At 43.3% G+C, this 17,634-nt stretch overlaps 1 protein-coding gene across 3 annotated transcripts in view; it reads left to right on the forward strand.

Annotated features, from left to right (window-relative positions):
* Positions 1-17,634, forward strand: part of nhsl3 (NHS like 3) — a 42,157-nt gene that overhangs the window by 22,557 nt on the left and 1,966 nt on the right. For 2 of the 3 annotated variants that reach the window (XM_034094076.2, XM_034094077.2), the window contains 7 exons: positions 11,369-11,527; positions 11,802-11,845; positions 12,042-12,180; positions 13,025-13,132; positions 13,226-13,380; positions 13,476-13,673; positions 13,788-17,169. In XM_034094076.2, coding sequence (XP_033949967.1) covers positions 11,369-11,527; positions 11,802-11,845; positions 12,042-12,180; positions 13,025-13,132; positions 13,226-13,380; positions 13,476-13,673; positions 13,788-17,169 — 4,185 coding nt within the window. Of the gene's footprint in view, positions 1-9,111; positions 9,377-11,368; positions 11,528-11,801; positions 11,846-12,041; positions 12,181-13,024; positions 13,133-13,225; positions 13,381-13,475; positions 13,674-13,787; positions 17,170-17,634 lie in introns of those variants that run through there. The other variant, XM_034094078.2, reaches the window with a different exon arrangement.

Raw genomic sequence — 17,634 nt, forward strand, 5'->3', positions numbered from 1 at the left:
CTGCACCTGCTGTGCCTTTTTTACAGCTGTTGCTTGGCTGATTTACCTTTAATAATAGTAACGCAAGTTTTTGCTTCTAAGCAGTTGGCTTTTTGGCTCTAGTTGTTGGCTCTGTGACACTGCATGGGAAGACATACAAAATGAAATGAAGACAGTTTTTGTTGTATTATCTCATGCCCTCTGTCTGGTTTGTCTGGAGGCCTTTGTGTCTCTCCGACCCTCAAATTTGTTAGGGTCACCCTCAAGGACTACTTTGCTAACTCACATGCTAATTGGCAACAAATAGATGTATTATCTTGTGTTAAGACTGTATGATAGAAGTGAACAATAGAATATCTGTCTCCGCTGTGACGCATCTGTATCAGTGTTTGCAGAGCTCTCAGTTTGGCTTTTAAAAAAGCTTCTGAGTCGATATGACAGGAAGCCAAAACAGCTCATCCTCCATGAGGAGAAATCCCCTTATAGGGTAGAGCGAGAAAGAAGAAGGAACAGAGGGAGAAATACAAAAAGAGACACAGTTACTATTTTAAGCTCGTGGTGCTGCAGCAGCTCAGTGTAGCTCAGTGTTTCCTCGCAGAGTCCTGAAGTGCAACCAGTCTCTCGCTCAGGTGTTCAACCTGCTGCCTGTCAGGATCAGCTGCTCTGAGTTGACCTGTGCTGAGGAAATGAGAAACAAGAGTTAGGTTAGAAAGGCCTACAGTGCAATATGAAATATATAAACCATAGAAGAACCAATGCATTCATTTAATTCTGTTTATGCTAATTGCAGGGATGATCTAAATAATAGTGTCTATACTTCTAGCCCTGTATTAGGATAAGATGTCTTCTTTAACTTCCATTTGTTTATATTTATACAAACCTAGTAGTGGAGCAATAGTCTTGAGACCCACCATAAATAAACAATAATAGTATTTATGTATGTTATGGCGCATTTCCACTGCAGCGGGTAGCCCCGTTTAAGCGTCCTCAAGCGGCCAGGCCAGTTTTTGGTGGCATTTCCATATAGCATAGCACCGGCTAGCGGGTACTTTTTCCCTCTTTTTCCGGCCCCATAAAACCGTGGTTCTATCAGGCCAGGGCTGAACTAGTGACGTCAACACTCTCGACTGCTGATTGGTCAGAGAGAATCGTCACAAGATCGCGCGTGAGATCATCCCTAGCGTTGCATATATATCTAGAAGCAAGCTTGCAGCATTTTTATACACAGCATTTTTTGTAAACGGAGGAGCTACAAAAATGGCAACGTCAAAGAAGAGCACACCGTGGTCGACCGAGGAGGTGACGACGTTCCTACATCTCATTGGGGATGATAAAATCCAGCGGGAGCTCGACGGAACAACAAAGCCGACCGCCCCGCCTACACTGCGTTGCTACCCCAGGTCCTAAACTGTAATGGAAATGCGCCACGGCCTCGGACGGCCAGCGAGGCAGCCCGAGGCCTGAGCAAGGACGCTTAAACGGGGCTACCTCGCTGCAGTGGAAATGTGTCATTACTATAGTCTGCCACACATTCTGATAGATGTGTATACAAATAGTATATTTAAATTCTCAGTTTAGGCAATACTATTTGTATTAAGAGGGAAATCTAGATTTTAGAATATGTTATTTTACCATAACTCAAATATTGCAGTGACCTGATTTTACTCATTTATCATAATAAAACATGCCCACAGTAAAAACCTCAACTTTGTCAAAAGCTTTTTCTCTTATTCCTGATATCTAACATAGAATACGTAACAAAGAGGTAAACTGATATTTCCATTTTACAATAAATGATAGGAAAGCACATGATCTGAGTCCGCAACATAATCTGGTGTTGCACGTTTTATGATGCAGTTTTGCTCATAACCCTACAGTGACTTGTTCCCTCTTCATCCTCCTCCCCTTTCCTCTCACCTCCTTTCCTGTTCCCTCTTTATCTCTCTCTCTCTCTCTCCGTTCCCCCCCCAGAGGAAATCAGAAATGCAGAGGTTCATGTGACAGTTACTGTACTCGGTGATGTATGTCCCGCCTCTCCCCTGAACCCTCCTCCTCCTCCTATTTCCTTTCCCCTCCCCTCTGTCTCCTTCCTCATGTCTTCTCTCTCCACCACTCAGGCTGTCATCTCCAAGTCTTACATTGTGTATGTTTTGTTTCGTAACGCTCCCTCAAGGACGATCAGCTCCCATCGGACAGACACAGAGTAATCTCACTGTATATATTGTGTTACCTGAACAGCTGTGCCGGATATTTTCACAACATAACAATGCAACATGAAGTCTTCCACTAAAATGTGCATAGTCTGCTGCCCCCCCCCCCTGGTTAATACTACACCACTCAATAGAAGGGAGCGCTCATAACTCAAGTACACCACAGCAACCATGGAATACAAATCAGGGGAGTAATGGCCTGTGTGTGTGTGTGTGTGTGTGTGTGTGTGTGTGTGTGTGTGTGTGTGTGTGTGTGTGTGTGTGTGTGTGTGTGTGTGTGTGTGTGTGTGTGTGTGTGTGTGTGTGTGTGTGTGTTGGGGCAAGGTTTATTGCTGGTCACATGTTAACCCTGTCTCTCTGTGCTCTGGCAGTTTCATTACCTCTATCTGAACAACCAGTAGTGAACACATTGCGGTCGATAGGGAAAGTCATCGCTATGGCTACTGTTTTTGTATTTTCTTCCAACAAATCAAAAGCAAAAAGAGTTTATATGTGCAATAAAGCTGAAATGCTGTCTAAAAATCATTTAAAATACATTAATGGGCCACCCTGTGGTATGTTCCTTTCTTATCTTCTACAATCCGAAAAACACCGTCCAACGGTGTATTCATCCGCATCTGAAAATAGTTCCCAACAAATGCCTTGACTCCAGTTTAACATCACATAACATTACCTCAAAACTATTGTGCTTGCTTGTTAAAGTATTTATTTTTTCATTTATTTATGAAATTGTATTGTACATATTTTTTAATATTTAGTTGTACGAGTTGTAGTTTTTTCCCTCTTTCTTTAAGAATATTCAACATACTGTATATTGTTGAGTCAGTGCTCATTATTATTTATATGAAATGATATGAAAGCATTGTCATGTACTGTAAAGTCACAGATATAAGACGAATAACTGTTTTCTTCTCTTATAAGAGACACAAAATAGGTTTATGATCATTGATTTCTACGTTTATCTTCCCCATTAGTCTTCCTTATCTTTATAATCCTCTGTATGAAAACAAAAATATCTTGGGGCTGAAAGACAGGAAGGAAAGTATTTTAAGAGGCAATAACACATCTTACAGCCTCACACATTTACGCTCAGTTTTCAATTTTGTAGACATGAACAGACATTAAGCTCATATAGAATTACAGTGTTTTATCAATCCAACGGTACATTTCCCTGAAACCTCAAGACACTTTCCCAGGATGAGAAAGTCCCAGGCTCCGGTCCTGAACAGACGCTTTGTGTGTTCCCCAGCTGTGACCTTGTGGCTCTGCAGGTGTGCCTGACACCTGGTGTGAATCACTGCTCCTTCTATTTTCAATGTTATCTTTGTTGTACTCAAGTCTATCTTTATAGCTCTGTGCCTTCCTTCCACTGTCCCCCTCACCCAAAATAGACCCAGCATGTTGGCACTGAATATGCACACACAGCGGCCATTTAAAGCGCAGTCGTGCATGAAGTGGAAACCCGGCTACTTCTCATGGCCCAGTGGCCTGAATGCTCACCTGAAGTTTAAGACAAAGATAGAACAGCCTTTTGCATCCTCTCTCTGAGTCTCTGTTTACGAGCTTCTTCCTCTGCAGCTAATAAGTGGTTCAGCTGAGGACATGAGATGAGCTAATACTCCCCATGTGGTCAAGGTATTACATTTTCCAATAAGAGTGTGTGTGTGTGTGTGTGTGTGTTGTGTGTGTGTGTGTGTGTGTGTGTGTGTGTGTGTGTGTGTGTGTGTGTGTGTGTGTGTGTGTGTGTGTGTGTGGTGTGTGTGTGTGTGTGTGCGTGTTAAGAGTCAGACTCTGGGCTTGGTCAGTCCACTGGGACTCATTTATTACATTTAGCTCATCATCAGTACAAACGGGCCCTGTTTATCTCCAGTTAATGTTCTCATACAATGACCTGCTGTTTTTGCAGAATCATACTTGCAGAACAATAGAAGTGGATACAGCACCCTCTAGTGGAGCAATACGTTATATCTGTGTACACCAAATGGCGTGTTAATGCAACATATCTGTGTCTTATCCGGTGAAACTGGTATATTAGGTTTTTATTAAATCAGCAAGTGCCTGATTTTTGTCAGTCAGTCTTGTCTGGTTTATTTGTTCATTATTACGTTTTGTCTAGTGATCTATAAGCAGCATTTGATTCCAGAATATATATGGTGGGTGACTTTGTCTTCAAGAGCTAGCTGCAAATAAATAATAATAATACATTTAATTTGAAGCGCTTTTTCAGGTGCTCAAAGACGCTTTACAGTGGTGATAAAACGAGATAAAATAGAATAAAAAATATTAAAACAGCAACACAACATAATTCACAAATTAAAAGCCAGTCTGAAGAGGTGTGTTTTGAAAGTGGGGGGGGGGGGGAGTTCCAGAGGGTGGGGGCAGCGATGGAGAAGTCTCTGTCCCCCCAGGTTCGGAGCTTGGTTCGTGTGGGGATAGAGAGGAGGTTCGCTTCTGATGAACGAAGGCTGCGGGAAGGGGTGTAGTGGTGGATCAGGTCGGTGAGGTAGGGGGGGGGGGCTGGTTATTGAGAACTTTGTGTGTTAGCAGAAGGATTTTGAAGTGTATTCGTTGACGGACAGGGAGCCAGTGCAGGTTTTGAAGGACGGGGGTGATGTGGTCTCTAGAGCGGGTGTGGGTGAGGAGGCGGGCAGCGCAGTTCTGGATGTATTGTAGTTTATTTAGAATTTTGGATGATGACAGTTTTGGTTTAAAGGTGCACTTTATTTTATTTATGAAACATTTAGGATGTTTCGTCCTCATAAAAGTGTCATTAAGAGTGGAGAAGGTGAACCTGAATGCAGGCGGCTACGGGATTTTGATATATAACCATAAAATCACACAGGCAAGACAAAAACAAATACTGAGAGCCAACACTTAAATACAGACTAACCTGACGAGAGGATGAGGCGCAGGTGGAGAGAAAGCTGAGGTGAGGTCAGGCAGAAGATTGGGAAAGGCAGGGGAACAATAACCAGGCTGATTGAGGCGAGGTGTGTTGATAGGGAAAGGAGGGGAAGGCATTTCAGGAAAACATGAACAAACAAAATACCAACACAGAAACAAAATATGTCCAGTCTACAAAATGTCTGAGAGAAACTGGACACATAAACAATAACATGTTCACTTTGATTATTGATTTTTTAAAACGATTATAAAAAATGTGTTTTCTTTGATTTACTAACCCCGAATTATCAACTACTTCCCTCAGCTCTACATACTGTACATTCCAGCTATACTGGCTTGAATCCACAACACTAGATATAAATCAGAAAGAGAAAGCAGCATGTCAAATTACCAACATTATTTTCAACGTGGCTCTTACTAATGAGCTGTTTTTCTTTTGGCCTTTTGACATTTGAACAAGTCTGTTTTGTTGGCTGTCTGAACTCGGATTGTCCTCCTGCAGTCTGACCGGCTAACCGTCCACTCGGCTGATTTATTGTATTATCTTTACACACAGAAAGCCGTAAATCAGCCTCTGGGCCGCCCTTGAAAAGACACAGTACTTTAATTAAAAGTGTTGAAAGAAAGTTGTCGCCACTAGAGTTAAATATATTGAAAGAAAAATGTTTGCTGTCTCTTCTTATTTTTTTAAAGTCTGGTAAAAGTCGCATGAAGTTAGCATATGTTACTTCCCTCTTTTGCACGGTTTAATTTAGCCTATGCAGAGGAATGGTGTGTTTTTGTGTGCTGAATCAAAGGCATTTAGAAACCCTCTGCCCCAGGACCAGATGGTGTCTCTTTAGGCCTTCTAATGAATATTGATATGAGGGGTCTTGGTTAAGAACAGGGGGGTGCACAGGCTGGTCCAGAGGAGCCCAAAATTGGCACTTAGTAAAGGTCTGCATTGAGGGGATTGGGTGTAGAAGGGATAGTAAATATATATATATAGTAAATATAACAATAGTTTTGACCAAATACCTTCAAATAATGATGATATTCTATGGTTGCCACATTGCCATTTTTTATAATTCATCACCATAAATGTGGATTTAATGACCAAGTGGCAAATATTGAAAATTACATATTTGTTTGTAATGCAGCCTTTAAATAAGGAAAAAAACAGCAGTTGCTACTAATATTTAAAACTTATATGCAAAGACAATATCTAGTGTCATATCATGATAACAGTATAATATTAATATTGCCCTGGCATATATTAAAAGGCCACATCACTGTCAAACAGCAGCCATTTTTTCATGCACATAAGCTCCCTTATATTAGTAAACTGTCGTGCACAAATGAAAATGGATTAGGAGCTAAAGAGAAGTGCTGATGGAGGGGAAGTACATATGAGAGGCGGGAGGTGTGAGGTGAGGAGAGGGACAGGTTTAGTCTCTGACAGAGTAAATCCTCTGGCATGACTCCCATGTTGAAAGCTGCTCTCCTGAAGGTCTCAGATTATTCCAGCCCCAAACCAGGCGTGGCAGTCTGACCCTGGACACTGGCTAACAACTCTGACTCTGATCGAAAAGTCAAACAAATCTATGCCTTTTCTTTAACTTTAGTGAAAAACTTCATAGGGTTAAGTAAAGATGCAAAACAGACTTAATCGTGATTTAGGAAAAGCGTGGCATTGGATTGGAAATGCTTTATCGATACCAAACTAACATAATCGTCATGTTACCTGTCAGTCACAAACTGTTGTTTTCGTGAGTGAGTGTCACTTTAAAAGTTGCTGCCAAAAAAAGGATTATCTCATTTTTCTTTTATAAAGGAGGGTCAAATGTCTCCTATTTTAAAGGAGACAATAAGGGAAGCCTTTCCTCAGCTTTCTAATAATTCAATAACTATTATCATGGCTGCCATGTAGGTACTTCTGGGTAATTGTACTCCGTTAGGAAACTTCCTAAACCCAAAATACCCTAACTGAACAGAGATACAGGATCCAACAATTGAATATGAAGACAATCCCAACATTAAACACAGATTTGAATCCCATATGAAATGTAGATTTAAAGGTAGGATAGGTAAGAATGGAGAAACCTGCTCGAATGCGCAAGAATTTGAAAGTACACAACCGGAACAAATCTGCCCCTTCCTTCAGACTTCCTCACAGAGCCCCTCCTCCAACACACACGAACGCGCACATGACCAATGAAGGCACGAGATAAGTTTGTGCACAGATGGAAGGCTGACAGGCAGGTAGGCCATCCAGTTATTTTAGCCGGGCCGGCTCAGATGATTGGTCGTGCTTTTTACAGTACTACGGCTTCCACAGATCCATTTTTTTTAAATGTATTTATTGTCAAAGCATTTCATGTATTCATTGCTATCGGGATGTTAAGAGCATTCCATGGAATATAACAAAAAGTATTTCTGAAGTGAATTACCTACCCCACCTGTAAGGGCCTTGAATCTGTTGTTTTTAGTAATGTAAAGTTATGTTAAAAGTATGTTTCCTGTCTTAAATATTTGTCGATACATATTTGTGACAAATGTCAGCCTTAATCTGACAGTTATTTATTATCCTTCAAATCTGTATTGTAGGAGTTCCGTGTTGGTTTGGTGTGAGGCGGGATGGTGGGAGTGTTGTGGATGAACGTGATAGTGTTCACCCTCCAGCTGGTCCTGTTGTAGGGGCCAGCTGTAGCCCTCTGCCGTGCCACTTCTTCTATGGTGTGGAAGTAACCCTGCAACACAGCACTGGTTGTTTGTTTGGCACAGAATCAGCCTTTTTCCACACAAAAAAGTCCCCCCCCCATAGCCGTGTTGTATTTCATACCCGCTGCAGTTTCTCAGAAAACATCAGTAGTTGCATAGAAACTAATCCACACACACACGCACACACGCACGCACACAGCGCCACGAAAGCGCGATGATGATGATCCGCGGCTGTGTCAGTTATTTATAACTTTAAACTTCTGTGGCTAAAAGGCAGACAGGAAGGGAACGGCAGAGATGTAAAGGAGGAGAGATTTGCAGAGACAGAGGGAGGAGAGAGGCCACTGGAGGAAGCGATGCAGGGACGAGGGTTAGACGTAGGCATGGAAATGCAGTTACTTTTAGCAGTAAGGACACAACCTCTGCTGTCACATGTAGCCCTGTAGCCGTGAGATAATGAGACGCAGCGTCAGACAGCTGAAGGCTTTCATTAGGGGAAAGGACAATGACAAATGGAGCTGTATAACCCTAAATAAATAACCAGCTTTTATTATAGCCACACTTGTAATTAATAACAAATAACACAAAGAGGAAAGCCTTACTGTAAGTGCCTATAAATAACATTTTATGGCACAGGCTGAGGAATGCAGTATTTTAAAGTAACACATTTTTTAAATAATTATTTTGTTATGTCTTGTTATGAGGGAATTGTTTGAGTCTGAGTCTCTAGCTTCTATGTATTCTAATGAAGAATATTTATATTGTTGTTGTTTTATACACAAACATTTGTAAAATGTTCAGGTTGTATCAGTAATTATTAGTAATATTTAACTTTCATTTTTTTAAAACAAGAATGTAATGCATGCTCTCCGCCAAACTCTTCAAAAAACTTGTAAAATACTTTGATGTACAAGATATGAATAATTTAATATTAAAATACCAAACAGTAATCAAACAGTCGTTTCCAACCTGTGAGTCAGACTCCTTACGGGGTCTCAAGAGAAATCTGAAGCTTCACAAAATCCTTTAAAGTGATAGTTTTCTCAAATATTCCCTTTTGCCTTTGAAAGTTTTGTCTTTCAAGGCTCTTGGCTCGTGTGTGAGCATTCACAATCACACGTGTCCGTCCGTATTGAGCAAAGTGGGGGTCGATGCCTCCTGAAAGCCAACCTTTGACAGCCGTTTTGCTGCTGAGGGGGGGTTCTTAATTTGACAATAGAGAGGGAATTGCAATGGAGCGAGCCAGTGTGAGCGACAGAGCTAAAGAGAGAGAGGGAGGGAGGGAGGGGTATCAGACTCGGGATAAGGCAGCTGGGACATGCTGCTTGGCTGGAAGCAGATTGTGAACTCGTCCTTCTCAAGTCCCCGCAGAGGAAGAGAGAGCTTGACAAGATTTTTATAATTGTTCCATCCTCCGAGCTCATTTGGATCTACTTTATTTTTCAGACAGAGAGAGGACTTGTTGGACTTTAATTAGCTTTCCCATATACTTTGATTTTGTGTCTGTTATGGCGCTGGTGTAGGCATGGTGGTGTCCTTGAGGAAGAGCCTCCACTCTCTGCTGTCTGTCTTCAAGAAGAAGGGTGAGTGCTGACTCACGTGGAGGAATTTGGCAGGCTTCAGGCTGCTGACAGACACTTGTTTATACAACGTTAATACTCGGTTTCTGCAGTTGAGCTGACATTTTCCAATACGTTATATACCATTAAGCGGTCGTGTTGCACTGTGACTGTTATAAGGTGATGGATAAGTCAGATATTCTTATTGTAAAGGTTTTAATTGGCTGATTTTGTGCACAGCTTATCTGTCTCATGTATAGACACACTGGTAAGAACGCATTAGTATTAAAGGCAGTTCGGGGGTCCTCTCTAATCAGATAAAAGGCTTAACTGACTTTTTTTTTCTTGGTATCGTCTAAATTGACCCAAATCCTCCCTTAGGGGTCTTGTGGAATCTCATTAAGTGCTTTTCCAATTAATAACAACTAGCACCTTAAATGTGAGACTCATTCACTCAGAGGTGGTCGTTTTGTAATGAACTTTGTCTCCGTTTCTTGGATTGCATCAGAAAGTCCCAGGTTCACAATGACCTGAGACTTCCCACAGCCACACAGGGGAGGGCATTGTGTCTGGGCCGCCTCACCTGTGTGAATTCATGAGGACACACACACACACACACACACACACACACACACACACACACACACACACACACACACACACACACACACACACACACACACACACACACACACACACACACACACACACACACACACACACACACACACACACACTGTTACCGCACAGTGTTCCCTTAACAACTGAGACTGAGAGCCCCAGTGTTGAGAGTGACAAAGGGAGGGAAAGCGAACACCTCACTTTGACATTTGATTAGTTAATAACAGACAACATACAACTTGGATGTTGTCTGTTATTAACCAGAGCGATGGCTCGCCAAGCGTGAGGTCGATCAGATACACGCTTTGTGATGAACTCTCAAGATAGACGTGCAGAGAAACAGAGACCACTTTTATTAAATGTATTCGGTTCAGATGCCCTCTGCAATGACACGGTACATGCTTGACACATTTGAATGTTGTAAGTGTTCATTACTGTGCATCGTCCCTGCCAAATAAACGATTAAATAAATAAATGGATTGCTTAAAATGCTGGTCTAGTCTTTGCAACCCACACACACATTCTTACACTGGTTCAAAACCTGCTCATCAGGAGCGATACACATTGACTCCACTTACACACGATGGCTGTTCCATCAGGAGAAGTGGATTGTTGACCGCAGGGGCCACGGATCCAACCACCAACTTCTTGACAAAATAAAACCATGTTATGTGATCACATCAAAAACAGACAATAATGCAACAGTATTGAAGACAAGGGAGTGCTTCCACTGCCTTAATCATCAAATATTATTGTTGTGTCCACATACTAAAGACAACAACATGCAAGTCTAGCCCTCTCTGAACCTGCTAGCTTAGTACTTTATTTTCCCATTTGTTGGCAGTTCTTTGACATATTGTAAAGCCATCATTAAGGGAGAGCCTGGCTCATTTCCCTTGCAGGAGGACACTTGGTAGGGGGTCCAGTGGCATCTGAACATGGGGACAATCCAGATTATCTAATCCCCCATGGACTAGCGAGGATACTGCAGAGGATTAACCCGTCAATAGTTCACTGTAGAGAGCCCAGTCTGGTTTGGACGTGTGCCCACACTAACTGCTCGGCTGAGGAGTGCTCTACATCAAAGGTTCATAGAAACAAACATAACCAAGAGAAGTGGAGATGCAAAGGGTTGTTAAGATGTAAAGCTGATCATTTGGATATGTGTGGATGTGGGTTGGCGTTTCTTTTCCCTAAGAGGATGAGAAAGTCAAGAAAGATGTTTTAAATAGCTTTGTGGAATTTTAGTTTAAAATGGGCAAAATCGAAGATACACAGTAATAAGTACGTGTGGTATCCATTCCTACGTATGGAGAACTCTCTAGGACACAACAGCAAACCATATCACATGTTTCTCCGTCTCTCTTTTCCCTGTCCCTTTCCTCTTGACCCCAGCTGGCCCAAAGGGGAATGAAGAGCAGAAGAGGTTGACCGTCCACTACAGCACCTCCCAGCACTACCAGGAGAATGTTTTCATTGAGGGCAGCAGGCCACAGTACCTGGAGGATCTGCACACTGAGGCCCAGGAGGGGCTCAAGATACAACAGCAGGAAGGTCAGAGGCGGCACGAAAACATATGAGCTCACACTGTAGACACCAAATGGCATATTATTCACACCGATGTACAGTCAAGTTGGAAAATATAACAGATTTGTGTTTCTCAACGGTACTTTTCTATACGAAGGTCACTAGCTAGAGCTTCAAATGAACCACTTTCTGTATCTATGATTCCAACACTAATTTTAGATACTGTATATTCCTGATTCTATGGTTGGAAATGTAGTTATTGAGCTCCCTCGTTTGATTCTCCTCCTTTTTGTTCTAACAGAACACCCAAATGGACTCAACTTACCTGACAACGAGAGCATTGCTGTAAGTTACCCCCGAATGCTAAGTGTCATCTTTCCTTCACACAAAGAACGTCAGCTAACTCAAAACGGTGTGTGTGTGTGTGTGTGTGTGTGTGTGTGTGTGTGTGTGTGTGTGTGTGTGTGTGTGTGTGTGTGTGTGTGTGTGTGTGTGTGTGTGTGTGTGTGTGTGTGTGTCCGTGTGTGTGTGTGTCCTTCAGTCCACAGACACTCTGCGTCCGGAGCAGGATATCAGCTCCAAGGACGATGGTAGCTCTCCGGAGTCAAGGTCCACCACGGGGAGCACTGATACCACGGTAACCTCTGCTGTGTCCACCAGGCCTGTGCTCACTCGTCAAGGTAAACCACAGCTGTGTGTGTGCACGTGTGTGAGAAAGACTCTGAGAGGAAGCATCTATATCTGGTTCATCTTAGTGAAATAAGAGCTAATCACAGTGCTTTTGCCTGTGAATGTTAGAGCTTTTGTTCCTGCTTTTTAGCGCGTCATAAGTGTGTACTTATTTAGCATGTGTGTCTTATTCCCAGCTGCTTGGTGCCTGTGCAGATATGATGTGAATTCAAAGGGAAAACAACTTCACACACACACAGCACATTTTCAATAACTCAACAGTTCTAAGCATCTGAAGACAGCACTGCGGCTCCCACTGCATATCACAGCTGGAGCACAGCATGCCGTGTGATTGGTATTCTGGTCCATAATTTAAACTTAATTCAAATCCTCTGGAAAAGCCAGTCTTGTAATATTCTTCCCTAAGTTGTTATGCATTCTAATGCTAGCAGATGGATACCTGCTGGTTACTAAACACAATGAAACTCTGCCTACTAAATACAGACACGCTGAGTCTCTAACTTCTGTTAATTCACGTCCTAAAATGATTCTTCTTGTGAAAGCTTTTTGTATTTTATTTTAATTTTATATTAACCTATTTATCTGAGCCCTTTCATTCATAGTGTCTTACTTTCTCTATGCTCATGTCCTTTGACATTGAACACATTTGCTATGCCTTGTTTGGTTTTGTTTGCATGTGTAGAGCAATTTGTAACACATTTTAAGAGAAGTGCTTATAAATAAATGTATTATTAATGTATTATTCCTCCCATTATTTTCCCAACTTCTTCACCTGTTCCAGCTTTTTCAGTGCAAAAATAATATAGTATTATAACAATGTGATCTCTCTTTTAGGGTCAACATTCAAGCCTCTGAATCCAGTGAAAATACTAGATAAGAGCAGGAAGAGGGGCCGGAGGACCACCATCATGGGCATACCCAACCAGGTCCAGAAAGAGCTCGGTATGTCCACACATTCATCTTTTCTAAACTAGTAGACTTCAAATATCGTTGGTGGTGAACTTGTTATTGATGGTATTATACCCTCTTTTCCAGCATTGCACAGAAGCTTCCAGAAGCTTGTTTCTACCCCGGATCATGACGGAAATCTCAGTAACAGCCAATCAGGCGTAGTTATCATTCCTACAGTTGATGGAGGGACTCCAGACGCAAAACAGGAGGGAGCAAGAGTGCACCTGTCAGAGCTAGAGGTAAACAGTTCTCCAGAATCATTTCTTTTTACATGCATTAGTGGTTTTTGTGATTTTTTTCACATAAGAATGGTCCTCACTTCACTCCTAAACAGGCATCCAGAGATGAACAGCTGCTGAGGAAGCAACTCCAGGCAATGTACCAAGACGAGCAGCCTTTCAACCACCAGGGCCTTGGCTCCTATCTCTGCCCCAACTCATCCATGAGACCCAAGTCGCTTGCAGTACCTGGCACGACCACTTCCTCCTCCTTCTGTCCTTCAACGATGTTAAGCTTCCTCCAGGAACGCCAGGTAAAATGTAATTCAGTTAGTTCAGGATACTGCTTTGAATTCAATCTTCTGTATTTTAGAAAATCCCGAGTTGACCATTTAAGACAAATTCATTTTTCTGTGTTTTGTTTTTAGGGCCCAGTGATGTCCATGTCTCCCCAGGCCACCTACATGTCTACAATCATCCCTAATGCAGTCTTACCCAGCTCGATTGACGTCATAGAGATCGACCGCAGCAGTAGCCGGACGCGTGGCGGCAATGTAAACCATGGCAGTAGTGTCCGCACTGTAAGCAAGAGCAGTCTGGCATCAGGGGACTTATCAGTCAGCCCTTTTTTGTCCAGAAGATCCGATGGAGATGGTTCCCAGAGTGACAATTCCCAAAGCGAATCCACACTGATGCTAACATCTGCTTCGGGGTTGAACTGGAGCGAGACACAGTCTTCAAAGATCATTATTTCAAACTCTTCTCCAGGATCTTCTAAGGGTAGCACGCGTAGTAGTAACTCACACAGAGCGGGACCGAATGGGCGGGAGAGCCAGGCAGAGCAGTGTAATGGGGACCAAGACATTGACAGTCTGCGTAGTTCAGTTAGCATGATCAGCAGCTTCAGCAGTAAAAGAGAAAATGTTACAGGTCAAGAATCTGAGTCTGACGTTTCAGGGTCAGTGGCTGCTGGGGACGATGCAAAGACTAAACAGAATTGCACTCGCAGTCTGTCGGTTATGAAGACCAAGCAACCCCCGCCGCCTCCACGGAGAACAAACTCTCTGCATAGTAATAAGATCAAGAGTAACTCCAACGTTCTGGTAGAGATCAATGACTCTGATGGTGCAAACGCCACAGAAAACAGTATAGCACAAGATGAGAACAAATCAGTCAAGCTACAGAACTCCACTGGGTCAAGCTGTCTAGATGCTTCCTCCAGTCCTTTGAACCCAACACAGGCCTCTTCCACTGGACACAGCAGCTACTCCCCACAGAAAACTCCCTCAGATGAGGGGAAATTTGAACGCACCATGTCCCCTTCCAGTGGCTACTCCAGTCAGAGTGGCACTCCAACACTCACCCCAAAAGGGATCTCCCCAACCCCCCCTGACAAACAGAAGAAGAAACCTGTCAAACCGGAGAGATCGGTGTCTCGGGCCTCATCCTCAGCAGCTTCTCCTTGCTCCTCGCTTACCTCTCTATCTTCTGGTACATCTGAGCCTGTCAATCCAGATGTTTCCACATGTAGCTCCAGCCTGCCTTCACAGGGATCTCAACCCACTGTTGCAGCAGATGAACTCACTCCGAATAACATTTCTTCAACTTTTGCAGCTGAAGTCAGAGAACTGTTGAAAATCCCTCCACCTCCCAAAGTCAAAGCGCCATGTGCTCCTCCTCCAGAGACATGGGTTCACAACAACCGCACCTTTCAGTTACTGTTTGGGCCAAACCCTAATGTCAGCAAAGTAACCCAGAACCCAGCGCAGAAACAAGACACCACAGTTAAACAAGCAGGAACCCAGACTGAAGACATCAAGGAGATACCAGATTCAATTGAAAAACAATCAACTGTATGCCAATCTGTCTTAGAAAGCCAAGTAAAGCCTGAGATGTTGTTAGAAACAAGTTCTGAAGGTCTTAACAAGGAGATGGAGAATATGGAATGTCCAAATAACAAACAAGAGGAGATGCTAGTAAGTTCAGATGTTCAAAAACAAGAGCAGAGTAGTAACCTTGTGGTGAAGGACCCTAAGAGTCCGAAGAAAGAGCCTCCTCCTGTCATGAAGAAACCAGTGACAGTACTGCACAAAGAGGAATTGGTGAAGAAAGAGAGTGTTGCGTCTTTAGCGGTTCATTTGCCTGGTGAGAACCATACGACCACGTCTCAGCACAGGGTTACACTTGTCGTTGATAAGAGTGACAACGAAATGGCCAAAAGTGAGGTTGCCACAGTAGAAGTCCCCAAAATCACTAAGTTCTCGCCACCTCCTTCTCCCCCCCCGGCATACCACCCCACACCTCCCCTGTCAAGAAAGACGCCTCCTTCATCAGTGTCTTCGCCACCAGACGACTTACAGAGGGTGCAGGAGGAGATCCACGTTGTGGAGTCTTGCTGGCCGCCCCCTCCACCTCCAATGGACGGAGACTCTGTGTTTGATGGAGGAGATGACGTTGACTTTCCACCACCCCCTCCGCCCTTGGTGACAGAAAGTCTAACAAATGTGATGGACAGTTGCGTCACAGATCTGGGTGAAACAAAAACACGGACAGAGGAGGATAAAGAGACTATTGATGATTCGAGTGAAGCCAACACATCTGCACATGGACAAATTGCAGACGTGCCCCCTGCTGTACCACAAACAGTAACGGACATCGAACCAGAGGTTGTTGTGCAAGATTCAGAATCCAACATTGCAGAAGATACTATTTGCAGACCAGTGCAGAGTGTAGTATCTGTTTCAGACTGTGTCCAATCTCCACCAGTCGTGGCAACCCCTTTGGCATCCATTACAAAAGCAGATCACCCAATGTTGGAGTCTACTTTGGTTCCTCCAAGCAGTTCCCTGAAGCGAGACTCTCCAAAACTTGAAGATCAGTCTCCCATCGAGGCTCCCGTCAGCGCCCAACTTCCAGTTATTGTCCCAGTGGCACCGCCTCTACCAGCAGAGAGTTTGACCCAAGGGGTTAACTTCAGACGGCAACCAGGCGTACCAAACCGAGACGCCAGAAGCAAGGAGCTCCTTTCCCGCCACAAAAGTGCACTCATTCCTAAAGAGGACGCTAACATACCTCTGGTGACCCCTTCCCTGCTTCAGATGGTTCGTCTCAGATCGGTCAACATGACTGAAGATGTGGTGAAAGCGGAGAGGGAGGACAAAACAACAAATCAGGGAGCTTCAGTTCAGGACAATTGCCCAGTCTCAGTCACAGGAGCTCAGAACATTCCACAGAAGCCCATCCGCAAGTCTTTGTCACTAAAATCCCCCCCTCAGTCAGTAAAGACATCCTCAGTCGCCCCTTCCATGCGCTTACAGGAAGCCATACGTATGAAAACGGCCGCCATGTCTTCAAGAGGTGGTCTCCCATCCCGACTAGGCGTTAGATCCACCTATAGCTCTCTCGGGGAACACGGCGCTCTGTCGTTGAAATCAGCCGAGGGATTTGAAATGCTCAAGACTCCAGCCTCCACCGCCAGCTTTATCTTCTCCAGGAGCACAAAGAAAGTTGTGATAGAGACTCCAGCTGCCTCCTCCCCTGAAGCTCAGGTGAGTCTGAAGCAGAGTTTGGCGGCCGAACTCATGCAGGTGTCTGACCAATCGAAGGCCACCGTTTATTCCAATGGCGGGGTGAAGTTGGACAGAGCTCCTCCACCGGTGGCAAAGAAACCAGCCTCTGGGAGCATCAGCCCCCCACCCAGTGCACCTGCTGGTTCAGCGAAGACAGACTTCAGTGTTGAAGGGAACGGAGCGATAGGAGCGATAGGAGCAGTGCAACATACGAGTGGAGTAACGCATCCTGAGATCACAAGTAAGAGCAAATAAATGATCTGTTTCTAGGCATGAGATGAAAGGAAGATTTCGTACTCAAATACAATATTATCCCGTAATCATCAAAATATGCTTAAAACCCTTAAAAAATAACAATTAAAGAAACTGGTGTCACTTTACCTTACATTTTGTTAAGAAAGGACACGTATTTTTAAAGAGAAGAAAATACATATATATTCAGGTCTCTCTAAATAATTAAGCAATCAATACATTTAAAAATATAATTATAAAACATATGGGATTGTTTTGTGTTTTGTTCTTTCTTACATAATTCCTATATTTATTAAAAAAATCTCTATTTTTTATTTATTAACCATTATAGCAGGCTTGACAGCTTTCTCAAGTCACTCGTGAGGATATTTACGAGTATCGCAATAATGGGCATTCACCACAATCAACTTATTTTTTGTGTTTGTGTCCTGATCCGAGACAAAATCCTTCTTGC

The sequence above is a fragment of the Pseudochaenichthys georgianus genome, chromosome 11, assembly GCF_902827115.2.
Source record: "Pseudochaenichthys georgianus chromosome 11, fPseGeo1.2, whole genome shotgun sequence".
Taxonomy (NCBI): Eukaryota; Metazoa; Chordata; class Actinopteri; order Perciformes; family Channichthyidae; genus Pseudochaenichthys; species Pseudochaenichthys georgianus.